The sequence below is a fragment of the Corticium candelabrum genome, chromosome 4 (genome assembly GCF_963422355.1).
Source record: "Corticium candelabrum chromosome 4, ooCorCand1.1, whole genome shotgun sequence".
In the NCBI taxonomy this organism is placed as follows: Eukaryota; Metazoa; Porifera; class Homoscleromorpha; order Homosclerophorida; family Plakinidae; genus Corticium; species Corticium candelabrum.
This window is the reverse complement of record NC_085088.1, coordinates 337,848-362,533: the sequence shown is the minus strand read 5'-3', so window position 1 is coordinate 362,533 and position 24,686 is coordinate 337,848. Positions and strand designations below refer to the sequence as shown.

The 24,686-nt window shown below is 39.9% G+C and overlaps 4 protein-coding genes across 5 annotated transcripts; 3 read left to right on the top strand and 1 right to left on the bottom strand.

The window, feature by feature from the left end:
- Positions 1–237: 237 nt before the first annotated feature.
- LOC134177935 (tetratricopeptide repeat protein 28-like) lies at positions 238–9,376 on the top strand. Its single transcript, XM_062644712.1, has 10 exons — positions 238–531; positions 1,367–1,553; positions 1,998–4,742; positions 4,819–4,925; positions 5,266–5,494; positions 8,122–8,210; positions 8,282–8,483; positions 8,590–8,867; positions 8,936–9,044; positions 9,242–9,376. The coding sequence occupies exons 1-10, from the start codon at positions 238–240 to the stop codon at positions 9,256–9,258; spliced, it is 4,257 nt and encodes a 1,418-aa protein (XP_062500696.1). The 3' UTR covers positions 9,259–9,376.
- LOC134178291 (uncharacterized) lies at positions 9,376–12,466 on the top strand. 2 transcript variants are annotated; one of them, XM_062645144.1, is made up of 14 exons: positions 9,376–9,491; positions 9,548–9,601; positions 9,663–9,782; positions 9,847–9,892; positions 9,950–10,078; positions 10,246–10,285; positions 10,436–10,533; positions 10,600–10,728; positions 10,783–10,869; positions 11,049–11,212; positions 11,439–11,478; positions 11,551–11,788; positions 11,957–12,055; positions 12,156–12,466. In XM_062645144.1, exons 1-14 carry the CDS (start codon positions 9,376–9,378, stop codon positions 12,167–12,169), a joined length of 1,374 nt encoding a protein of 457 aa, XP_062501128.1. In that variant the 3' UTR covers positions 12,170–12,466. The 2 variants fall into 2 exon arrangements, with proteins under 2 accessions (XP_062501128.1, XP_062501127.1); XM_062645143.1 differs by having other exon boundaries at positions 11,957–12,466.
- A 318-nt stretch (positions 12,467–12,784) lies between these two features.
- Positions 12,785–22,255, top strand: LOC134177868 (probable phospholipid-transporting ATPase IIB). The gene is made up of 33 exons (XM_062644644.1): positions 12,785–13,043; positions 13,106–13,181; positions 13,314–13,382; positions 13,444–13,557; positions 13,622–13,730; positions 13,984–14,042; positions 14,103–14,154; positions 14,216–14,310; positions 14,369–14,452; positions 15,504–15,576; positions 15,639–15,715; positions 16,182–16,271; positions 16,330–16,400; positions 16,894–17,059; positions 17,301–17,357; positions 17,425–17,484; positions 17,620–17,823; positions 18,067–18,228; positions 18,471–18,563; positions 18,618–18,701; positions 18,765–18,812; positions 19,197–19,271; positions 19,348–19,395; positions 20,027–20,125; positions 20,192–20,281; positions 20,568–20,712; positions 20,769–20,833; positions 20,895–20,983; positions 21,093–21,159; positions 21,223–21,287; positions 21,447–21,555; positions 21,617–21,878; positions 21,994–22,255. Exons 1-33 carry the CDS (start codon positions 12,826–12,828, stop codon positions 22,128–22,130), a joined length of 3,312 nt encoding a protein of 1,103 aa, XP_062500628.1. The 5' UTR covers positions 12,785–12,825; the 3' UTR covers positions 22,131–22,255.
- Positions 22,249–24,383, bottom strand: LOC134177869 (ras-related protein Rab-35-like). Its single transcript, XM_062644645.1, has 2 exons — positions 24,203–24,383; positions 22,249–22,856 (listed from the first exon to the last, which is right to left on the bottom strand). The coding sequence occupies exons 1-2, from the start codon at positions 24,365–24,367 to the stop codon at positions 22,404–22,406; spliced, it is 618 nt and encodes a 205-aa protein (XP_062500629.1). The 5' UTR covers positions 24,368–24,383; the 3' UTR covers positions 22,249–22,403.
- Between the last annotated feature and the right edge of the window lie 303 nt (positions 24,384–24,686).

The following is a 24,686-nucleotide window of genomic DNA, read 5'->3' as shown; positions in this document are numbered from 1 at the left end:
TAGTACTTAGCGTGCCAATGGCCCAGATGTCGACAATCCCTGTGCCAGTCACTTCTTACGCTTTTCAATGTTTAATTAACTTTAACAAGTGCTAGTACACGCCCTTAATATATCATATATATATATATATATATATATATATATATATATATATATATATATATATATATATATATCAAAATCAAAAGCATGTGGGTATCTATAATCTGCGCCTGCGCAAACTTGTACTTGTACCATATGGCCGCCCTTCTCGAGCGATTGAAAGAAGCAACAGAATTCAGCGACTCCAAAGAGCTGGCTGACAACGAGATTCAAGCAGTGAAGGAAAACGTGACAGGGAATAATGCTTTGAAGCGGGGAGATTTTGATGCAGCTGTTAGACATTTCACTGCAGCTCTAGATCTTGATCCTCGTCTCGGAACGTTTAGTTTTTTCACTAATAGAGCGATTGCAGCGTACAAAGTAAAACGATACGTTGACTGCTTGGAAGATGTCAAACTGGCGCAGAAAATCAATGGGAAAGCTGTGCTGGTAGGCGAAAGGATTGACACACACACACACACACACACACACACACACACACACACACACACACACACACACACACACACACACACACACACACACACACACACACACACACACACTCACACACAAATAGATAATGCAGAGATGGAATGGAGGTATACGCATTTATTTTGTGTAAACTTTGCTGGAGCATTGAGGACTCAGTCACAAGTACAGACCGAGTTAGTTTATAGGCTTTCTTTGGAAGTAGGTTAGGGGGTGAAGTTGCCTGTTGGTAAGTGTGCACAGCCATACTGATAGTTTTATCAAGCGGTTAATTATTTATAAGGTAAAGTACTGTTGCCTCGCTGGAGTAGGGCGTTGGTGTGGGTATGTCTGCATTTGAGAAGTGGTTGCACAGCCTTACTTGATTTTCTAGGAAATTAGGTATAGCCATACACTACGGTCACACCTGGGTTATCCAGCTACATCTATTTCAAATAATTCCACTGCCGATAATTAATTAAGATGTTCTATAAGCAGAACACTGTATCAATAATTGTGTGCCAATTGGTTTTGTCTAATATTGCTGGATAACCCAGGTCTGACTGCATGTACTGGATTTACAACCCTGAGCAATACGCACTTGATTTATTTCCTAGACCCGTACTCAATTTTGATGAAATCAATTAAGTCCATACCCTATGTCTGGGTGTAATCCATCTCTTGTTAGAAACAGGCAGTAGGCAGGGAGACAGGCAGTGGGCAGGGAGATGGAGGATACTGAAAACACACAGATGGTAGATACATAATGGACAGATTAGGTTAACAGACTTGTCAATGTGTGTTTTGTTTTTAGTGCCACAGAATTGCATTCAAAGCTCTAAAGAAAATGGGATGTTTAGAGGATGCATTTGCTTATCAATGTAAGTGTTTTACTCTCGACCCTGAAGAAAGAGGAAAACTTCTTGATGGTCAAAGTCTCTCTAAACTGGCCAATGAAGTGTTTGCTGCTAGACTTGTTGTGCTGGATCCACAACCAGAGGGTAGTGTGTGTGTGTGTGTGTGTGTGTGTGTGTGTGTGTGTGTGTGTGTGTGTGTGTGTGTGTGTGTCACTGTGTGTGTGTGTGTGTGTGTGTGTGTGTGTGTGTGTGTGTGTGTGTCACTGTGTGTGTGTGTGTCACTGTGTGTGTGTGTGTGTGTGTGTGTGTGCGCGCGCGCATGTGTGTGTGTGTGTGCATGTGCATGTGCGTGTGTGCATGTGTGTGTGTGTGTGTGCACGTGTGTGTGTGTGCACGTGTGTGCATGTGCGTGTGAATGCATGTGTAAAGTAAGTTGGTATTTCTAAGATACTTTATGCAACTACTGTAAGATTAATCAGTTTCTGCTTGTTTGTTGAGATGATCTAATGAAGTTAATAACCGTTTGTCCATCTGTGTACTTTTAGGGTATGATGTTTTATGTGTGTGCATTGTTGTAATGTATTTTAGAGCTTGGTTTATTGGCAAAGGTACTCAACATTGCAGAGTCTCTTAAAGTGTCACAGAAGCCAATTCTTTCTTCGTTCACATATGAAGCTGCTGCTATCATTGCTGAGAATGACTCGCATACGTCTCCTGATGTTCTTGTTTCTATTCTTATTACACTGTCCGAAATTCTTCAGTCAATCGGAGAATATCACGCCTCTCTGGCCCACCTTGCCCACCTTGAAGCCATCAATGTGTCTGTTCCACTGAAACGTGTTACAATATACAAGCTTCAAGGCAAAGCTCACTATGAACTGAAGGATTTTCGTAATGGACTTGTGTGCTATGAAAAGCAACTTCAGATCATTGATTGCCTTCAAAATGATGAAGAGAAGGAGAGACTAAGAGCGGAATGTCTATGGCATTTGAGTCAAGTTCATCACGTGATTGGTGATTTTAATAGAGCAATCAACATTCTGGAAGATTATCTCAAGATTGGAAGACAACTACAAGAGAGAAAGATTTTGGCTCAAGCTCATTGTAGTCTTGGAAAAGCTCAGGTTATGCTTGGTAACGTTAAACAGGCAGCATGGCACTTTAACACCCAACTAAATGTAGCTCGAAAGGCAGGAGACAAAGAAAGTCAAGCAAATGCGTTAAATGAATTAGGTTGCATGCATCGCATCTTACGACATCCTGAAGAAGCGGTTAAATGTCACGAACAAGAACTAAATATGAGGACATCAGATGAAGGAAGAGCTTTATGTCTTAATTCACTTGGTATGAGCCACCACATGCAGAAAAACTTTGATGTTGCAATGGGATATTTTGAAGAAGCAAGGGTGACAGCTCAGCAGTTGCACAACAAATCAATTGAAGCTGCTGTGTGTTGTAACGTGTCTTTGTCATGTCAAAGTGTTGGCAATTTTTTATCTGCTGTCTCAAATGTAACTGTAGCACTAGAAATTGCAAGTTCATTGAAAGACATCGTCTTGCAGCTCAAGTGTCACTGCTTGTTGGGAGATTTATATTTCGGAGCTGAGAAATCATATCAAAAACATGCAGAACGGCATTTTCGATTGGCTGTTGAGCTATTTGAGACAATGAGACGTGATTTGGGCTCATTTGATAAAATGAAAACTGAAATTATTGAGATGCCAGCTGCGGCATATCACAAGCTGATTCATTTGTTGGTTCAACGCGGGGAAACACGCGATGCTCTTGCTGTAGCTGAGTGCTGTCTCGCCAGGGAATATGTCGAGAAAACTCTTGGTAAACAAGACTTGCAGTCAGTGAATGCAATTCGTCAGCTGCCAGTTGGAGTTACAACTTACGATGATGTTTGTAAGATGACAGCTGGCATAAATGCTATTGTTCTGTATTACACACATACTGATTATGGTTTGTACATCTGGGTGTTACATCCAGGTGGTCGAGGAGTCGTAAAGTTCCATCATTGGTCAAGAGAAGCTGTCAAGTTTCTTAAAGAGTTTCTACAGCAAACATACCAGGTGGTGTCTACTCTTCCTGCTAACATTCCTAATCGAGTGTGCGAATCAAGAGCTTGTCCAAGAATTGCCACACCGTCAAGCAACTCTGAGGCTCCACCAGTAACTGAGCAAGATGATGCACCGCCTCCACCTTACAGTTCATTAGTTAGCGTGGCACATCGCCATGGGCTGACATACTCGAGTGTTGGGAACGATGATATTCTTCATCCTTCTCGTAGCAGTTATCTTGCTGCTCCTGCTGGTGAAGGATATGCTGCTGTACTACAGGCATCCATGAGAGAACTGTATGATGTTTTGGTGGCTCCAATTGAAAAGTATCTTCCCCAGATGACTGACAGTAATGTTATTTCAGTAGCAGATTTAGTTATTGTGCCACATGGAAATCTTTATCTCTTGCCATTTGCATGTCTAGTAACATCAAAGAGAACTCTTCTTTCTACTCCATACTGTCTTCGTTTTATGCCTTGTCTTCAGACTCTTAGAATGGATAAAAGTCCTAGAGCTCGTGTTTCTCAGGGTCTCCCCATTCCTCATTCACCTGAAGGAACATCCGTTCTTGTAATGGGCAATCCAACACTTCCAAGCATAGTCAAGGTTTATGGCAAGTCATGGGAACCCAATCCTTTACTATTTGGTGAGCGAGAAGCTAAACATGTCACCCTTCTTCTTGGCCCTGGAAATGAGACTCTTGCAACTCACTCAGCAACTAGAAGCAATGTACTGTCAAAGCTATCTCAGGCTCGAGTTATACATTTGGCCACATATGGATCATGGGAATTAGGTTCATTTGTTGTTGCTCCAAATGAGTCTGCTGTTTCTGAGACCGAGGATGGTGAGATTACAGAAAAGCACATATTGATTACTCCAAGTGATATCATGAAAGTCAAGCTTTCAGCGTCACTTGTTGTTCTCAGTGGATTCAACAATGTTCGTGATCAAACCTTGATCTCCGCCGATTCTCTGTTGGCTACTGTTCGATCATTCATTACAGCGGGTGCTCGATGTGTTGTTATCTCTATGTGGTCTCCTCCAGATAGAGCCACTGATGAGATGATGTTCGCTCTGTATGAAGGTTTGCAAAGAGGCTTATCAGTTGCAACTGCTATTCGAGAGGGAATGCTTCATATTCGTTCACGTCGTGGCTTTACGGATCCCATACATTGGTCTGGTTTTGTTGTGATTGGGGAGGATGTCTGTAGTGACACTTACACTACATTTGGGTTCTCAACCATGAATAGCTCTACAAGTAGCAGTGATGGTAAGCAGCATGTCTCGATTGTTAATTAATTAACTAATGATTAGTAGTAATCATTGATCTTAATTATGTGAAACAGGAGGCCTTGGTAATCAAACCCATCTTCTTGGTAAGCTTGAGAATTTTCTCAAATCAACCTCTAATATGGAAGAACTCTTTGATGCTGTTACTGAGACTCACGAATTGGTAAGATATATGCAATAATTTAAATAATTGATGATTTACTGAAGGAAGAGTAAGTCAGTGAATAATGACAGGCTAAGCAGGATCATTAATGTGGGTGGATGTGTAGTAGTGTTATCCATTTTGTTGTGTAGTTGTGCCATCAAGGTTGGTCTGATTGATGTCCATTAGGTAGATTACTTTTACAAATTATTTTAAATTCGTACTTTAGACATACGGAATGATTTACTGTACAGGCATGTTGTAGTTGTAACTTGATATGGAGGATGAGTTAATAATTAACATTATTATGGTTACAGAAGTATGTGAGGGTAGCTTTAGAGATGGACTTTTTTTGTGTTAGGTGTCGACTACTGTGTCGAGGTTGACTCAAGGCAGGAGCTGTCAACCTCTTGCTATGTCCAGTGTCTCACTATCAATGTGGCAAATTTCTGGTGCTCGGGAGTTACTGCTTGCTCTTGGTTACTCTGTGCGTTATGTCCTGGTGACTGAAGATGAGTTGTTAGTTTCACCTGAACGTGAGTTTCTATCATTGCTAACTAGAGCACAGCAATGCTTTCAGACATTGCTAGGTAAGTGATTATGTTGTGATATACTGTAACTACAATAACTAGAATAATATAATAATAATAATTTATTTTTATCACACCAAATCTGGTGTAGTTCCCTCATAGGGCAACATGCACACACACACACACACACACACACACACACACACACACACGACACATGTAGACAAATGACATAACTAACACACAAAATCACTTAACCTACACGTAAAAACATTACCATCTACCATATCCAATCCGTGTCCAGGATAACTATGTCTAAACTATTAGCAAAGCCAGTTCTCTCACAAATTTATTTCTTGAATCTATGGCCCGTTTAAGAATTTAGTCTGTAGTATTTTCATCTGAAGAGATGCCTCAACAAATTCTGGAATTCTTTCCACTATAGAGTCTTTTTGTCTCATACCAAGCCCACGACGAATACCTTTTCGATACGCTGTGTTAATAGACGTCTCTACTATACTTCGTTCAAAATTCCACAAATGACTTCCATAGGCAAGAACTTGAAATAGTTGCCTTTCCATGCCGTTTATACATGAATGCTGTATAGACTGACTGACAGGCAGATGGGTGGGTGGGGACGGATGGGTTTCTTGAATCAAGCCCTTGGAACAGACTGTTGTAAGAAAGTTAGCATGTTAAAGGTAAATATCAAGACAGTGGAGTATATAGTTTGTCAGATGTGGTCTGGTGAACACACACTCTGACACAGATTGACAAACTGATAATTGACTGATAGATTAGTTCTAACATATGGCAGTGCATTAGACAGTAAATCACAGGTAATTAAGCTACGAGCGTAAAGAAGGACACCACAATGAGTGGTGGACTGCTTCGCGAGAAGCTCACTCTAAACGGGTTGAATTGACTTCCGGTCTGTCTGTCGGTATGTCTGTACCTATCTATCTATCTATCTATGTTTGTTTGTAAGCGTGTGTCACGCTCGGGGAGTTTGTCGAGCCAATCAGCAATCGTTTTGGGACGCGAAACGTAGGTTACGTAATACTAGCTTGTCAGCGTGAATCACTCTCGGGAATTGGCAGAGCCAATCAGCAGACCTTTGGCACATCAACAATGGGTGACGTAACAATCCCGCGCATTATGACAGAAAAGCCGAGATGTCGTAAACCTCCATTTTACGGTCAAACTGTCGTCAAACCGAGAAGCGCAGAGTAAAAATCAGGTAATAGTTGTTCGCGTTTGTTACTTTTTTTCAAAAGAATCGCAAAACAAACGAATTTATCGTTCTTCAAGATGCCAAGCGAAGGTCCCATGGGACCATGCATCTAGCTCTAAGCACCGTTGCATGCGCACCACCAGCATGTCATCTGCGATCAAGAGAGCAATATGTTCTAAGTAGGACTGATGATGAATGATCGACGTCGTCTTGCAAGAAAGAATCGTGGGAAACGTTGTGTACGCTGCTTTCTTCTGGATCCGGTCGCTAGATGTACATGCATGTCGCTTCACAGTATATTCTATGCAGCTAGGAGACGTACACCGATCTCTAGCTACAACGAATTAGCGGAACGAAAGATGGCGACGATTCAATAAAAGTATGATCATGATGTCCGTTTCAATAGTTAATTAATTTATTAACTTCCAGTGATGCAAGATCGCTATACATGCAGAATTGATACATAACGTGGATAACAAGCCCGCTCTGTGCAAGAGTTGCGTAGCTGTGTGAATTCGAAGTAGTGTGGGACATTGATGGTATTTAGTTAATTATCTTTAATCACATTGATAAATCCAGGTGTTTTCAAAGAATTGCCGTTTACATTCTAGCATCAATTAAGCTAATAATTAATATGATTAATTAACAATAATGACAATAATTTAACAAAATTTAATAAATATACATTGATATTTACAATAAATACACACACACAAAGGACACACACACACACACACACACACACACACACACACACACACACACACACACACACACACACACACATCACTTGTGCTGAATTTGAAGTGTAGTGTGGAAATTGATGATATTTAGTTAATTATCTTTAATCACATCGACGCATCCTTGTGTTTTCAAAGAATTATACATTCAAGCAACAAGCTAATGAATAAATAATGATAATGACAATAAATAGACAAAAATTAATAAATTTACATTAATATTTATAATAAATACACACGTGCCACACACACACACACACACTCACACACACACACACACACACACACACACACACACACACACACAACAAGCAAACACACACACACGCACACACACACACACACACACACACACACACACACACACACACACACATGCTCGTAGCTGTGAAGCGACGGTGTAAACACAGCTTCATTTACTAGTATTATAGAACTGGACTAGATACGTACAGAAGCACTGACCATGATTGCCAGCTGTTTGTGAGTATACGCACCTGTACCTGGATTGGAGTGGCAAATTTTGAAGTTTGTTTGTCTAGTTTCACTAGACGTGTGATCTATGAAAGGTTTGATGTTTACAGTATCGATACCATATTTCTGATGGACTGTCACAGACAGGTAGACTGACTGATTGACAGAGTACTGTTTGATTTAATTAAGTTTGGGTAATGAAATACTGGTGTCACCTTTTACATCAGCTTCTCCTTCTGTAGATTTGCGTGAAGTTGAGGAAATGGCAGTGAACAAGCTATTGCAGCTTTTTCCACTGCAGAAAAGATACCTTGTAGGCATGATTCATGCTGTGAGTATTCTACACAGAGTGAGCAGTGTAATCAACATATATTCAATTATCTATGGCTGTGTATGCTGCAGTTGAAACATGCACGTGAAAATATCTCAGAAGACTCTCCTGAATTGTTTGGAGTGTGGAATGTGAATGAATGTCGCCAGTTCCTTGAGCTGTTTGGAATTCAGGAGATTGCTGGTGAAGGGGAAAACACTGTGTTGTCTGTCTCTTCTCGCTTTGCAGATGAGAAAGTGGAAAAGGCTCTCAAATGTTTTGATGCATTCAAAGGTTAGAAGCCAATAGAACGTTTACATACATGTAGGTGGTGTCACAAAGAGGGACTTTGTTGTACCAATAAAATGAGTTTTATTTTTAATTTTGTCATGTTTCTTAGGACTGTTAGCTCATAATGAATTGTCTCATTCTTTTCTTCCTCCTGTTTCTTCTTCTGACGATGTTGAGCAGTTGTCTGTTGTTCGGTTGTCTAAGTCTCGTTCTCCATCACCAAGAGTGTCAAGCATATTGGAGAATTTGAAACAGGAAGTTGATCGTCGACTGCAGTCTGGTTTGCCTGACAGTGTGCGTCCAGAGGATAAACCTTTGCTTTGTGCTTTATGTGAGGCCAAGTTCTCTATGTTCAGACGACGATATTGTTGTCGCTTTTGTGATCGGGTATGCACATGGCTAATTGTCTACGCAGTGCTTTTGCACGGAGTGTAATATTGGACAATTTGTGGTAGATTCTTTGTTCAAATTGCTATGATAAACCTTTACCAGATGGCTCTGTTTCATTTGATTTCAAACGAGCTCCTGGCGTTTGTCTGTCTTGTCAGCAGATGTTTCCTGGAGGTGAGCACGATGTTTGTTGTAAGGTTTAACTGTTTGACTGTACAGTGTTACACCAAATTTATCTTTTTAAATTTACTTGACAAATTGAATCATATGACAATGGACAGTAGACAAATTAGCATTGCTGCAGTTTAGTTGCTTCCATCTGTCTGTTTGATTGCTGTATAGTTTAAACGTACGTTGTCTGTTTTGTTCAGGTCATGTGCCCTTATAGTGGACCCTAGCAACAGTACAGTATCAGTGGATATGTACCTATGGTTCAGTATGGAGCGTCTTGTTTATCCACGAATGTATCAACATTTTAGGACAATGAACATAGAGACATCTTACAATGTCGTGGTTGTGTAGTATCAATTTATTATCAATCAATATTGAACAGGGAATGCGACAAACTTCATTGTGTGCGGCTGCGGTGGTGGGCGTGTCTGGAAGTCTATTTCCATCCGGGTGTGACGCCAGGTCTCAGTTTCGCATACGCGGCGGTTTTAATGTAATCTCTTTAGAAGGTCATCTAGCATGCTGCGAGTGCGAGCTCAAGACGTCGACCACCCTCCTGAGTGAGTCACTTCTTCGTCTTTATCGTTCTTCATGTTTGCGAGGGCGTGTCTCACTCTTCAGTTGGTTTCGTTCCGATTTCTCGGCTTCAGATGCTGAAGAAGCTCTTACGGACAAAAGAGAGGGCTCATTTGTAGCGAGAGACAGCTATGGAAGTCCTGGAGACTTTGCGCTGTCTATAAAGTAGGATAAAGTACATACATTTTGATAAGTACATCGTGGAACTTATTTAATTAATTGACTGAAGAGTTCTAGACACAGTGCAACACGTTCTGGTGAAAAGAGATCAAGAAGTGTGTGTTCGCTTGTTATCTGTCGTTGAACGAACGTTTGGAATGATTATCTTTCAGGACGGAAGCTGCAACATTTTTTCAATGTTCGAAGTCGAAAGGTTTCCTTCACTGGAAGAAATGGTGGCATACTATCAGCAAACGCCACTGCATTTCAACCAGCTAGATAAAGACGTTTTGCTTACTAATGTAATCAGATATTTTTGTGAAGTGTGATATCAAGTTCCTGTAAAAACATATACATGTTACCTAGGTAAATGCATTTACAAATTATTGATTTAGCATCTGGTACATTGATTGTGGCAACATTAATGTATGCAATTTGTGTATTCCATATATGGTTTTACTATTTTCAGGGTTTGGAAGATGAAACTGATTTTGGACACTTTGAGGATGGTATGTACGTGGTCGTCATTTAGAGTTTGATACTTGCAGTCAGTGCAGTTTTTGCATTATAACTATGATCATAATACTGTAGACATATTTGTGTGCTTATTTTGAATTAAGTTAGCTAACATTTTTAATTAACTCAATGTTTGTCTTCAGAGACAAGGTATCTGCCTGACACAAAAGTTGATTTTTCATCACTTGACTTTAGAGGAGAAGTTGATATTTTGCAAGCAATCATGAAATCAGATTGCACTGTGAGATTGATGCAACAAAGACTTCTGTGATATGAACTTTTATGGTTATATGTTACTAATTAACAGGTACTTGCAATTGGACGTAGCAAGTTGTCAGTAAATGGGCAGGAAGTTGAATCAAAGGAAGAGAATGTTGCATGTGTAGTGAAAGATAAAGCGAAGAAAGGCTTCTTTATTCGTATTATTGATTTGAAAGTATGTTTGATGTTTGTCTTTGTTAACTGATTGTAAGAGACTGGATTTATTTAGAATGAATGTGTTGTATCTGATAAGAAGATTGATAGACGATTTCAGTATGACAATCCTAAACCTTTGGTGCTGTCATATATTTCTGATGTAAGGTTATGTATGTACATGCACACACAGACGCACGCACACACACACACACACACACACACACACACACACACACACACACACACACACACACACAATATACATTTGAATCTATTGATGTTTCTGTTGTATGTCTTTGTGAATGTGCAACCTTTTAATATAGTTGTGGTTTTTTGCAGAATGGTCTTACTGCTATTGGATTTGAGAATGAGAAGGAGGCAGTAGACTTTCAGAATGAGGTCGATGGGTGTATACAGCATGCATTAGACAGAATAACCAGGAAGCGAGCAGAAAGCAAAGCTAAACGAGCAGCGGGAAAAGAAGGAAATGAAGTGACAGCAGTGTAAGTTGACCAGTTGCTTGCAGTTCTTGCTTGCTCTCTTTGTCTGGAAGTGTTTGGGCTTGATCTTATGCTGTCACATGAGGCTTAGCCGCTAGATCACTTGGTGATCAACAGTTAATTGTATTTCTTGGTTTAATAATATAATCTAGAGAAAAATTCTATTTTCTTATAAAAATGTTGTTTTCTGGATAGTGAAGTGTATATCTAACTGCCTTTATTTGTGTAGTGCTTCCAGTTGTCGTTGGTTGAAGGCATCAGATTTTGATGTGTGTACATACACAATTTGCAACCATGAAGAGCTACATAAATTTGTGATTGTTTGTGTTGCTGTTTGTCAGGTTGACAACATACCATCAGAGTGGCAGGAGCTGTTTGATCTGGCTGGAGTGAAACGACAAGATCTAGAAGATCCCAACACATTGCAGTTTATTCTTGACTTTGTTGCATCACAAGGAGGCCTCTCAGTAGGACCTAAAACAGCTGTAGCGAGCTCAGATGAAAAGAATGGAGAGCACAAGTCTATGTTGACGAGTGGCTTGGTAGATGTGGCAGATAGTGGACTAGGTCCAGATGCAGGTGTATAATTGTTTGGCTGTTCTAATTTGATGGTTAAACATGTATGCAGACCTGTAAGAGGGTATACATACTGTACTTTCATTGCTGATTGATTGATGTTAACGTTGTAAAAAGTTATACAGAAGTGAAATATCACTGATGTTTAAATCTGCTGTATTTGTTTATTAGTTATTGGGACAGTGAGGCAGAGAACAAGCTCTCGTTCACGAGCTAAGAACAGAAAAACTACTTTGGCTCAACAGTTAAACAAGCGACTAACTCAAATCAGTAAGATCTATTTTACTTAACTGTAACGTCCATCATTATGATGATAGAAACCTACTTATCTCATATGCTAAATGCACTTAACAGTGTTGAATCATTACAGGCATGATGTCTTGATGCAGCGACTTGACTTGATTTCATGAATACATGCATATAGGAAGTACACTGCATTTCAAAGATGACTATATATTCTTGATCATTACAACATGTAGATACAATTTTGTCGTAAATGTTGTGAGTTGTTCTGTGAAGTCTTGATTTACAACTAGCTATATATAATTATATTGTAGAAATTAATGATTCTATATTTGTAATGGACTTAGATCAACTTTACTATTTTATAGTAGCTTTTTGCCTTTTAATGTAACCATGTAACAAATGATTACGAATTCATAATAGACTTTTGGATCACAACCTGGACTTACTTTAGCAGTAGACACAATGTATACCACGTGCAGTGAGCACATCATGCAGCCCAGCTCACTTGTACACGTTACATTCCACAAACAATCAGTTGCACAAATGATAATAATTATAATCTAGAATCTCCTTTTCTGGTCATGGCCAAAGCCCGAATTAACTCATGCGCCTAGAGACCAAATTCATTTCGACCACAAACACACCTGGTCTAGACTGGTGCATATCTACAGTACACGTGTACCAGACAAGCGGAGCTTGCTGACACCAGACACTCTCAACTCGGAGTCCAGACCGCCTTAAGGTTATCTTTCGATGACGTCGGTGTGAGCGCAAGCGCCCTGTCAAACGTGAGAATGGCCGCAGTTGAACTCCAACCGTACGGAGACGCAGCGAAATGGCACGGGAGCCGAAATGGTCATCAGACGTCAGACGATTCATTGCTAGATGATGCACCTCTCATAGCAGACGGAAGCGAGTACGTTAGTGATGAAGAGGGACAGTGGAGACGAAGACCAGCTCGCCGGTATGGTAGTTTGAGTTGGACAGACCAGATATCGGGATACAGTGAGAAGTACGGTCAATGAGTTGACACTAGAGGGAAGTGAAAATATGACGTGTGGGTGTGGCTGTTAGGTGCTTCTCTGGTCTGAGAACGAGATTTAGGAGAAAGAATAACTACAAGCCTAGAGATATTAATTTGGGAGAGGAGGTTGTGTGTGTGTGTGTGTGTGTGTGTGTGTGTGTGTGTGTGTGTGTGTGTGTGTGTGTGTGTAGCGCGCGCATGAACATGTATGTGTATGTTGTGCATATGACACATAATAATAATATTACGTTTTTCAAGTTTACTGATGATTGCCCACAAAATGCTATCAAAAATCAGAAATACAATGTCATCACTTTCATTCCTCTAGTAAACTTTAGTCTCAATGCTTGATACATACGAATGTGTGCAATAACTGTGTGTTTCTCAGGTGCTTTATGAACAGTTTAAGTTCTTTCTCAATCTTTACTTTCTCATTGTTGCGCTGTCACAGTTTATACCTGCACTCAGAATTGGTTACTTGTACACGTACTGGGCACCACTGGTAGGTCAATATTGAGTTGAGTGTGTCTGCAAGTAGAAATTTGACTATTTTATTGTCTTTGTAGGGTTTTGTTTTGGGAGTGACAATGGCTAGAGAGGCGTTTGATGACTGTAAGAGATTCTGGAGAGACAGAGAAGTCAATGGACAACTTTATTGTAAATTGACTCGTGCAGGTTAGCAACATGACGGGACATGCTTATGTGCTTTGTTGGCATAGTCACCGTCATGCAGGCTAATTTACTACATTTACGCTCACGTGCATGGACACACACACACACACACACACACACACACACACACACACACACACGACAGACAGTTTGTTAAATGCCTTTGCATTGAGTCTTCTCTCTGTCGATGTTTTGTCTGCATGTATATTGCAAGTCATGTAGTATTACATAATTTTATTTTTTCTACATCTAACAGGCAAAGTGTCCATTCCATCTGCAGACATTAGAGTTGGTGATCTGATAGTAATAGAAAAGGTGCTCTGCTGTAGTTTTCTTGCTGTCGCTCTCCTTAATTTTCTCATTAAATTTTTGTAGAATCAGCGAGTGCCAGCTGATATTGTCTTATTGAGAACAACAGAGGCAAATGGTGGTTTATAAAACGTTTTTGTCTGCATTCATTTTTTGCAATAAACGGATTTTTGTTGTAGGCTCTTGTTTCATTCGTACTGACCAGCTGGATGGTGAAACTGACTGGAAGTTGAGACTAGCAGTCCTAACTACACAAGGCTTGACATCAGACAACGTGAGATATAAAACGAGTGTGTGAGTACTTTTGGTTTCAAGTCAGTTTTGTGTGAAAGGAACTTCTATCTATTCAAGCATCGGTTTATGCTGAAGCTCCAAAGAAGGATATCCACTCTTTTATCGGGAAATATACAAATAAAGTAAGCAAATTGTCTTGCTTTAAGCACTTGATCTTGCATGTATTTTTAATGAAATCTGATCGTTAATTAAGGCATGTCACTAGAACAGGTTTTTGAGTCTAGGAGGTGTCTTAATATTATATGCACAGACAATGACCACCAGCATTGGGTTGTTATCGCTAGAGGCGTTCAACTGTTGACAGGAGCGTAGGAAGCAAAAAGTGACTGGTCCAGCCTAACGCGCACTAATGGGTGAGACAACATTGTGCGTGCTAGTAGATGGGTAGGGCAACACTTTATCATAGTTCACATCTCTCACACTTCCTGAATCCGGGTCTGTTAGCCTCACAGTTCAGTACTTCAAAGTATGGAAAGTAATGGTCTGGCTGCACAAGGTGATGCCATAATCACCAATATATTACTTATTTGATTGGCTATACCCGTAAAACGGAAGTTGATGCAATTGAGCATCTGGCGAAAGTGGTTTTTTCGAATATTGGTCCGGCCATGGCCGGACCAGCCAGACCGCATCCTACGCCTATGTTGAGCACATTTGAAGTGCAAGAGTGGGTGACAAAAGACTTCAACTGCTTGATACTTGTGTTAGAATTACTTGAAACCTTTGTTTTGGTTCTGATTTTAACCATAATTATCCATTGTCAAAGATTTAGAGCATGTTCACACCGACATCTGGACTAATTATTAGGCTAACTATGATTAGGCCAACATTAACGCAAGCGTGGGCACGTGAGTGTAATTAGCCTCGACAATTTTCTTCCGTCATATCCGGCAAGAATTTGCATGAATTGTCTTGATGAATCCATTGCTCTAGGTTTTAAAGAGGGAAACAGTTAGTTTGCTTTTCTGGCAGCTCCTTCAGAGATGGCAGGAAGTTGTCACATGTACAGGCCCGCGTGTAGTACACATCTGCATGCGCTCTATATAGTAGAAATGAAGAGATTTGACTTGTTTAATTAGGTAATGGAAATAATTATTTGAAGCTTTTTGTGTATTATGTTTGACTATGTTTGATGACGTGTGACTTCATGTTTATTGTTCTCTGCTGTATCAGGAAGATGGTGAAGGGACTGAGGAGCCATTGAGTGTTGACAATGTGTTGTGGGCGAGTACAGTGTTAGCATCAGGTCACACACAGTTTGGTGAAATATGTTTGTATGTAACTGTTATAATCTGACATGTTGTGCAGGTACGGCTATTGGGTTAGTGGTTTATACGGGTTCGGAGACTCGTAGTGTTATGAACACGTCACAACCAAGCACAAAGGTAAATTATATTAATGGTTAAGCATGCTAAGTCTTTGCTAGTACGTTGAGTGTAAGTGCACAATGAACATGGTACATGTAATGAATGGTGGTGTAGTGGAAATTGAGTGGTAGATTCACACACACACACACACACACACACACACACACACACACACACACACACACACACACACACACACACACACACACACACACACACACACACTGGCTGACAGACTAACTATGATCATTATTGAGGACAAATACGTAGTGTATAAACGTACAATTTTGTTATGGACTGATTGACTGATAGCAGACAGATGTAACTGGACACGTGAATGATATGAACAGGCGTATAGAATAGACAAAATCCAGATTGATGACATTGTAGACACACTAAACAGAAACCTACAGCTACAGTTGTGGCATCAAATTTTAGAAGAGCATGAATTTTATCAGATTAATTTATCATTTGTCTCTTGTAGGTCGGTCTTCTTGATCTTGAAATCAATCGTCTTACCAAGATACTGTTTGTTGCCACGATGATCCTTGCTTTCACTCTCGTTGCTCTCAAAGTAAACGTGTAGCAAGATTATTGCTATTGACAGTCAGTGTAATGTTTTATTTTTGCAGGGATTTAACTCTGTGTGGTATCTTTCCCTCTTCAGGTTCATTCTTTTATTCTCGTACATCATCCCTATAAGGTATGTAAGCTGCTGTACACTTATCAGAACAACATGTGAAGTTGATTTAGTATGTTTATGCATACAGTATGTCATTAACATGATTGATGCATGATTGTTGTTTTGGAGCGTTCTGTAGTTCATTGACAGGAGTTTTTGTATGTTAATTAATGACTGCATTAATATCTTCTATTAGAGAAATTTGAGGGAAGAACTGTTTCTGTTGACGTCATTATAAGTTTCTGTTGACGTCAGTATATGTTTCCCTTCACATCAGTATGTGTTTCCATAATGTATTTCATGGCTATGTTTGTTGCTCAAAGAGTAATGTATGCCTATTTGCCTGTCTTTGCAAAGAGATGCATGTACTGCTGTTGGCGGTATATTTGTTTGTCTGTCTGTTTTTGTGTTTTGCTGCGCTGCGGTTGTATTATAGTATAAGGGCACTGTTCTACAGTAGTTGTATGCGAAAGTCTTTTCAAAGCGATTGTTTATTGTGTTTGTGTTTTGGTAGTTTACGTGTGAATCTGGACATGGGAAAGCTTGTGTACTCATGGATGATACAGAGAGACAAAAAAATTCCTGATACGATAGTGAGAAACAGCACTATACCAGAAGAACTTGGTAGAATTGTATACCTTCTCTCAGACAAAACAGGCACTCTCACACAGAACGAAATGGTTAGTACTAAAATCATCAAATTTATTTTGTTCTATTTTGTCTCTGTTTGCTTGTCTGTTTACTCACCTTTTTTTTTTTTGTGCGTACATCATTTTTTGTGTTTGTCCCTTTTAAGTTGCCTGGTTATCTGTTTTATTTATTCCTTGTTTGGTTATCTGCCTTGCTTGCCTGTCTGTTATTGTTTGCAGTTATGTATATGTCCAACTTAATTCTTCTGTTGTTGGTGGCTTTGTTTTGCAGGTGTTTAAACGATTACATGTTGGGAGTGTGTCATATGGCTCGGAAATGATGAATGAGGTTGGTTGGAATTGGAATGTTGCTAACTACTGATGACACTGAATTTTTATAATTTTATTTATACTAGGTGTCAGCTCATGTGCGTGATTGGTGGAATTCATCTCAAGAGAAAGGCACTTTATCACAGGTGACAATGAAATTAATAAATGAATGACAGATAGTTTATAACAATAATATATAAAATAACTATAGATAACTATATACATAACTAATATATTATTATTTATTATATACTATCATCGTCATTATCTTGTTGCAACAGAAATTTGGTCAGCGTCGATTTAATACTATGATTCATGTTGGTGAGGCTGTAAAGGCGTGTGCTCTTTGTCACAATGTCACTCCCATAAGTGACAATGATACTCAGAACGGTGCAGTGTGTGGCAGCAATAGTGAAGCAGAGTCAAGCAGACGAACTTCAGTAGAACAACAAGGAGTTACATATCAAGCATCTAGTCCTGATGAGGTAAGACACGCTAACTATTTGACTGATTAAAGTGCATTTTGAGCTCTAAGTTGTCAACTTGTTTGTTTGTGTGTAGTTATGTTGTCTGTCTTGTTGTTTGTCCGTCTTGCCCACCCACTTATTTGACTGTGTGCTTGGTTTGTTCTTTATTTTATGTGTTATTTGTTTGACAAATAGTGACTTGCCTTGTCTTTGTCTGTATACCTGGGGTTTTCCATACATTTGTTGTTATGTATATTTTAGGTTGCTCTTGTTCAGTGGTCTGCCACTGTAGGACTCCCTTTGATTGACAGAGATTTATCATCAATTAGCCTTTGTGGGCCTGATGGAGGAATAGTAAAATACCTGATTTTGCAGATATTTCCTTTCACATCAGAAAGAAAACGAATGGGTATCATACTGAAGGTAAGCTAGCTCACACACACACACACACACACACACACACACACACACACACACACACACACACACACACACACACACACACACACACACACACACACACACACACACACACACACACACACACACACACACACACACACTGTGACTCACATTATGCTTTCTTGATTCCTCTTCATGGCCTTCCAAACAAAAATTGAATGCGGTTTTGTCTTGATCTTTGTCTTGCTTTTGATGTTGTGTAGGACACATTGACTGGTGAGATTGTGTTTTACATGAAAGGAGCTGATGTTATCATGAGTCAGATTGTTAAATACAATGATTGGTTAGAGGAAGAGGTGCATACTAATTGTGTTGTCTTTTGGTTGTTCTCTAATTTTACCTGTCTCTAGTGTGGCAATATGGCTCGTGAGGGTCTTCGAATTCTTGTTGTTGCGAAAAAGGCTCTCACTACTGAGCAATTTAGAGACTTTGAAGTGAACAATTGATTCATCTACAATGTTGTTTGTGATGTGTTTAATGCTTTATTGGTTGAATAGGTTCGATACAAACATGCCAAACTGAGTTTGTCTGACCGAGCAGCTAAAGTAGGTAGCATGGGTGACTACGAAGTTAGACAATGCAATCTGTTTGTCCGTCCGTCTGTCTATTAGTATGTTTATCTTTTTGGCTTGTTTTTTGTGTGTATGTGTATACATTTGTATTATTTTTATCTGTATTTATCAGTGTGTTTGTATGTATCTAAGAATGTGCATGTGTGCATGTATATGTATAAATCTATATATTTAACCATTTGTTTGTTTATTTGTACGTGTGTGTGTGTGTGTGTGTGTGTGTGTGTGTGTGTGTGTGTGTGTGTGTGTGTGTGTGTGTGTGTGTGTGTGTGTGTGTGTGTGTGTGTGTGTGTGTGTGTGTGTGTGTTGTCTGCTCAGCTCTTGGTGTCATTGATTTCATTAATCTTCATAATATAGGTGGAAACTGTAGTCCAGAGTATTGAGCATGACATGGAGCTACTTTGCCTTACCGGTGTAGAAGACAAATTGCAGGTGAAAACCAAATTATTGCTGACAGTATTGCAGAGATCTCATTGATTTCAACATACTAAACTACATGATTATTTAGCAAGACGTAAAGCCAACACTGGAGCTTCTGAGAAATGCAGGCATCAAGGTATATAATCAGTTGACCAAACATATGCATTAGTCTTTCTTGATGTTTTTTGCACACCAGTGTATGTAGTTTGATGAAGGCATGGTCGTATCCACTGACATTAGTGTATGACAGTATACTACTAGTTCTACTGTAGTATTTTCTCTGACCAAGTGTTTATCACAAAGCGGTAGAATTGACTAAACTGTCGCATGATCAGTTATCCGAATGTGTCAGTTGACTGAATGCAGATTGCCCCGGACACTCTCTAGAAGTACGCGCTGTAAGCCTTACGCGTTTGTGCAACAAGGGGTAATGTCATTATGTTAGTAACATGGTAAACTACTTTCTCATTTTTACTTAATAGAGTGCAGTCAGTCAAGTTTGTGTGTGTTTGCAATTGTTGTTTGGTATATATGGATTTGGTTTAAATGAATGTGCATGGGCAGCCTCGAAAGCCAGAGACACCTGTTTGTGCACCAGGAGAATTAACATTAGTTATCCGAAGTATTCAGAGTTATGAAGAGGGTTGGGTCTGAAAGTGTTCAGATAACTGACATTCGACTGTAATTGTTGCTTACGATATATTGAAACATTGTGGTTTACAGTACGTGGGTAGTATGTTATATTTGCTTTTGTTGTGATTATACAGACGTGGATGTTGACTGGAGATAAGATGGAGACTGCTATATGTATTGCAACGAGTGCTAAACTTGTGTCCAAGGATCATGCCATACACTGTTTTCCAGAGGTAGGTGTCTTGTTGAGGTGTTACGGGGTTGATGATTTTTTGTGTAATAAGTGATTGGTTACTTAGGTCTGTGACAGACAGCAAGTTCACTTGCAACTTAATGAGTTTCGCAGAAAGAGCGACTGTGCGTTAGTCATCACAGGAACTGCATTGGAGGCAAGTTGTGATGTAGAAATATGTTACTTGCCAGACACTGGAGTTGTCTTGGTTTCTGTCTACTGTTTTCCAGTCTTTTTATACCTGCCTGCTTGCCTGTATTCTGTTTGGCATGTGTGTCTGACTCTCTTTGTTTATCCGTCTGACATCCGTTTGACATGTTGTCTTTCTATTGTATACACACAGTTATGTCTTGCATATTAAATCACACAGGAAAACTCAAGACTATTTTGTTTGTTGTCTGTCTGTTTTTGTCATTCTCTAACTAAATGATCTGAATCTGAAGGTCTGTCTCACTCATTACGAAGGAGAATTCATTGAACTTGCTTGTCAAAGTCCAGCTGTTGTCTGTTGTCGCTGCTCGCCAACCCAGAAAGCCAGAGTAGTCGAGCTGCTCAAGAAATATACTCACAAACCAACCTGTGCAGTAGGTCAGTCATACAGTGCTTTAACCATCATGACAAGCTGTTGAGTATTCTGCCCATAGGAGATGGCGGGAATGATGTCAGTATGATCCAGGCAGCAGATGCCGGGATTGGCATTGTAGGAAAGGTAAGGCATTATGTTGATTGTTGAAGACTGTGTGGAAAAATGTAGTTTGATTTATGTGCAGGAAGGAAAGCAAGCGTCTCTAGCTGCAGACTTCTCTATCACTCAGTTCAAGCACATTGGAAGGTTGTTGGTTTGGCATGGTCGCAATAGGTCAGATTTTACATTGCAATGTGTGATTTATGTGTACGTTTGTTTGTCTCTGTGGATGTTGAATTCATGTGTCTTGTTACCTGTCATCTCATATGAATGTTTATTGCAGTTATAAACGATCAGCATCACTTGGTCAATTTGTAATGCATCGAGGTCTTATCATATCAGTCATGCAGGTATGCAGTCTCAGCACTACATTATGGTACTATCCTTGATCTCTTTGTGTTGGCTGATTGTAGGCCATCTTTTCAACTGTCTTCTATTTTGTTTCTATTGCATTATATGAAGGATATCTGATGGTTGGGTAAGATAATTTTGTATTGATTAAACACGCGCGCGCGCACACACACACACACACACACACACACACACACGCACGCACGCACGCACACCAAACCAAACCAAACCAGCAACGTTTCTGTAGCATCTCAAATAGCATGTTTTACTTTAACTCATTCTCTAGCTATGCTACTGTGTACACCATGTTTCCGGTCTTCTCTCTTGTTCTGGATGAAGATGTGTCAGCAGACACAGCACTCATGTATCCAGAACTCTACAAAGATCTTGCAAAAGTTTGTAACTTGTAACCTCATTTTGTAACCACAATGTGTTGTAAGTGCTTTGTAATTTTAGAGCCGTTCGTTGTCGTTTAAAACCTTCTTTATGTGGATATTAATAAGTATATATCAGGGAGGAGTCATCATGTATGGGGCTCTTGTACTGTTTGATGATGAGTTTATCCACATTGTTGCTATCACATTCACATCACTCATATTAACAGAGCTACTGATGGTGGCACTTACGATTCGAACGTGGCATTGGGTGATGATTGTAGCCGAACTGCTCAGTCTTGGATTTTATGTTGCATCACTTGCTGTTCCAAACACATACTTCGGTACGAAATCTGTGTGTGCCTGCCTGTCAATGTCATTACTAATTGAGATGAACTTGTGTGTGTGTGTGTGTGTGTGTGTGTGTGTGTGTGTGTGTTTGATTTGTGTTTTCGTTAGATGCTTCTTTCTTGAAGACATGGGGCTTTGTGTGGCGAGTTCTTGTGATCACTCTCGTCAGCTGCTTGCCTTTGTACATCCTCAAATACTTAAGACGGAGATATGCCCCACCAAGCTACTCAAAGTTACAAAAATAGAGGAATTAGGCGCGTTATTGTTTAGTTTTGCAAGAAATTATGACTGGCTCTTGTTGATTTACTACATGCTTTACATTATAATCATGCATCTTATCTCTGAAAGTGAATATGAGACAAGTGCAGCATGAAGACTCTCTATTGTGTTTTCAAGTCAATGTATAAGAGGATCAACAAGTAAGAAAGCTTTTGCAGAAAAATAATACTCTTGACTGCGTATAAAATCATTGAATACAAAAACCAATACACAACCCTCCTTCATTACACCTTACACATCTATTCACAACACTTGGACTGAGCCTTAGGCTGAGATGGAGCTCCTACAATATCTAATGGTGAAAGCTGCTCTGTCTTGTTTGCTGTAGTACTGTCATATCCGGGTGCAAATTTCTTCACCAGATGTTCAGCTATTGCTTGAAACGCATCCTTTACTCCTGCCCCTGTCTTTGCAGACATCTCAAATTGTTGACTGCAACAGTTTGTTGCTACAAAGTTCTGAGCTGTTTGTAAATCCAACGTTTTATCTTTTTCCAAGTCAATCTTGTTGCCAACCAAAAAGCGTAGATGATTCTCTGCTAATGTCAGGGCGTCCTTGTGATAACGAGCAATCTGGTGTAATGTGTCGGCGTTGTTAACATCGTAGACATAGATGCAAGCCTTTGCTCCACGGTAGTATTGCTCAGTTAGTGTCCGGTACTTCTCGTGTCCTGCTGTGTCCCATAGTTCTAACTGCAACACAACAACTGGCCATGTACTAAAAGCTGATAAGATGCCCTATAACCGGTTGTTTCTGATATTTCTGCAATCTTAAATTAAAGCAATATGAGAATTTAGACAAAAAGTTTTAATTACTGAAATTAAAATTCTGTGTTCAAACCAACAAAGACAGTTACTGGTACAGACATGTGTATGTGCCGGAACAGTGACTTTCTGGGACTCCGAGGATAGTGAATATCTGTAAAATTTATTTGTGCACCCCTGATTTCTTCGCAGAATTTGCAGGTTAAATGAGGCCCTAAAATAAACGTCCCAACTGGGAGTAATGAAGCACTTAAAAGTGCTACCCTATGCTGCTAGGTGCACTGAACAGTTGCTGGACACACTGGCACCTTCTAATTAACATGAAGAGCACATCGACATCTGCCATGCTAATTAACACCAGCAATAACAATGAGCGCATGCGCTGCATTCCAATATGCCGGGTCGTTGCTTGGTTCCGTCCGTTGTTGGTCCGTCCACAGTGGTATTACTGTAGCTATTAGGGGCCGGTCATTATTAAGTGTCTGGGAAGAGATGAAATCTGCCAAGGTCCGCATAGTTTGATATGTGCCCCCTGCAAAATATGCTTTCTACAAACTTCTGGCCCCCATTGTTTGTTGGTTAACTTTAGATGACCCCATATATGTGCATATACGTACATGCAGTTATATAATCTTTTAGCTATGTAAAAAGTATAGTCTGTTTCAGAGTTCTAGTGCGACCTGAGTATGATTTCTAAAGTTGGTCATTTCCATTCAACCCGCTGACAAAACAAGTAAAGCAAGAATTGCCGCTTTCAGCAATGCAAGTGTTCAAAGCCCTATGAAATAAAAGTATACTGTTTTGCAAACAATTCTATAGTATACAGATAAAAACGCTGAAAATTAAAAAAAACAATCGAAGATGCCCCAAATGCTTAGTGACACCTGCAAATCACTGAATTTCAAAACTTATGGCCCCCACACTTAACTTAATTAGCCGCGTCCCCAGACTCTCTCGCGCTAGTCTTGTCTGGTGCCCGTATGACAATTCCAGGCCCGACTGTAACTCTCGTCGGGTAACTAAAAACACAGTAGCGTTTATTCAAACAATACTGTACAATCATGAATGAACCTAGAGTATACGTAGGGTTGTGAGGTCTAGGAGCGTGGCCCAATTTTTTCCCAGTATGTAGACCTGTCTAGAGCAAGGACGTGTAACTAGTCTGCATGTCAATAGTTTTACATGTGAGCCTGCTACAAGACTGGCACTAGAAAATCAATAAAAACGTTGCGCTCATCACCCACGCCGTAGAGTTTGTCTCTAACTAAAAATACCTTGACTGGCCGGCCATTCACTTCAAAGTCGAGTTTCGCAGTATCCACGCCGTCGGAGATCTTGCCTGCAACGAATCGGTTCTCTCGCAATCGCAGAAAGATGCTTGTCTTGCCGACTCCAACTTGGCCAAGCAGCACGACCTTCCAAGTCAGAACTTTGCTCATTGTGGATGTGCACTGACTTGAGTATGCGCAGTAGCACATGTGCATGACAAAAATACGTGTCTATGGGCGCGTTCGAATTTTCCAGTTTGAACTTGAATTGTTGGAATTGTCATGCCCACAGTTCCAACAATTCCAGCTCAGAGATGGTCGAATTGCTAGAACTCTTCTGACAGTTCTAGAACTCTCAGAACTACCAAACACAAACTAGGAACTACCACCCTGTCAATTCCAGTTTCAGAACTACTATCCGAGCGCGCCCGTTTACCGGTAATCCAAAAATTATTAAATGTCTTTGTTAAGTTGTGATCGTTTATCTCCT

What these genes read in the sequence shown, in the direction of transcription:
- LOC134177935 (XM_062644712.1), top strand. Translation starts at nt 238, where the DNA reads ATGGCCGCCCTTCTCGAGCGATTGAAAGAAGCAACAGAATTCAGCGAC. An exon ending in TCAATGGGAAAGCTGTGCTG is followed by an intron (nt 532 to 1,366) that starts GTAGGCGAAAGG and finishes TTTTGTTTTTAG; the next exon opens with TGCCACAGAATTGCATTCAA. An exon ending in GCTGGATCCACAACCAGAGG is followed by an intron (nt 1,554 to 1,997) that starts GTAGTGTGTGTG and finishes AATGTATTTTAG; the next exon opens with AGCTTGGTTTATTGGCAAAG.
- LOC134178291 (XM_062645143.1), top strand. Translation starts at nt 9,376, where the DNA reads ATGTCGTGGTTGTGTAGTATCAATTTATTATCAATCAATATTGAACAG. An exon ending in GACGTCGACCACCCTCCTGA is followed by an intron (nt 9,602 to 9,662) that starts GTGAGTCACTTC and finishes CTCACTCTTCAG; the next exon opens with TTGGTTTCGTTCCGATTTCT. An exon ending in TTCGTATTATTGATTTGAAA is followed by an intron (nt 10,729 to 10,782) that starts GTATGTTTGATG and finishes GGATTTATTTAG; the next exon opens with AATGAATGTGTTGTATCTGA.
- LOC134177868 (XM_062644644.1), top strand. Translation starts at nt 12,826, where the DNA reads ATGGCCGCAGTTGAACTCCAACCGTACGGAGACGCAGCGAAATGGCAC. An exon ending in TCACAGGAACTGCATTGGAG is followed by an intron (nt 20,282 to 20,567) that starts GCAAGTTGTGAT and finishes CTGAATCTGAAG; the next exon opens with GTCTGTCTCACTCATTACGA. An exon ending in TGTTCCAAACACATACTTCG is followed by an intron (nt 21,879 to 21,993) that starts GTACGAAATCTG and finishes TGTTTTCGTTAG; the next exon opens with ATGCTTCTTTCTTGAAGACA.
- LOC134177869 (XM_062644645.1), bottom strand. Translation starts at nt 24,367, where the DNA reads ATGAGCAAAGTTCTGACTTGGAAGGTCGTGCTGCTTGGCCAAGTTGGA. An exon ending in TGAATGGCCGGCCAGTCAAG is followed by an intron (nt 22,857 to 24,202) that starts GTATTTTTAGTT and finishes GTTGTGTTGCAG; the next exon opens with TTAGAACTATGGGACACAGC.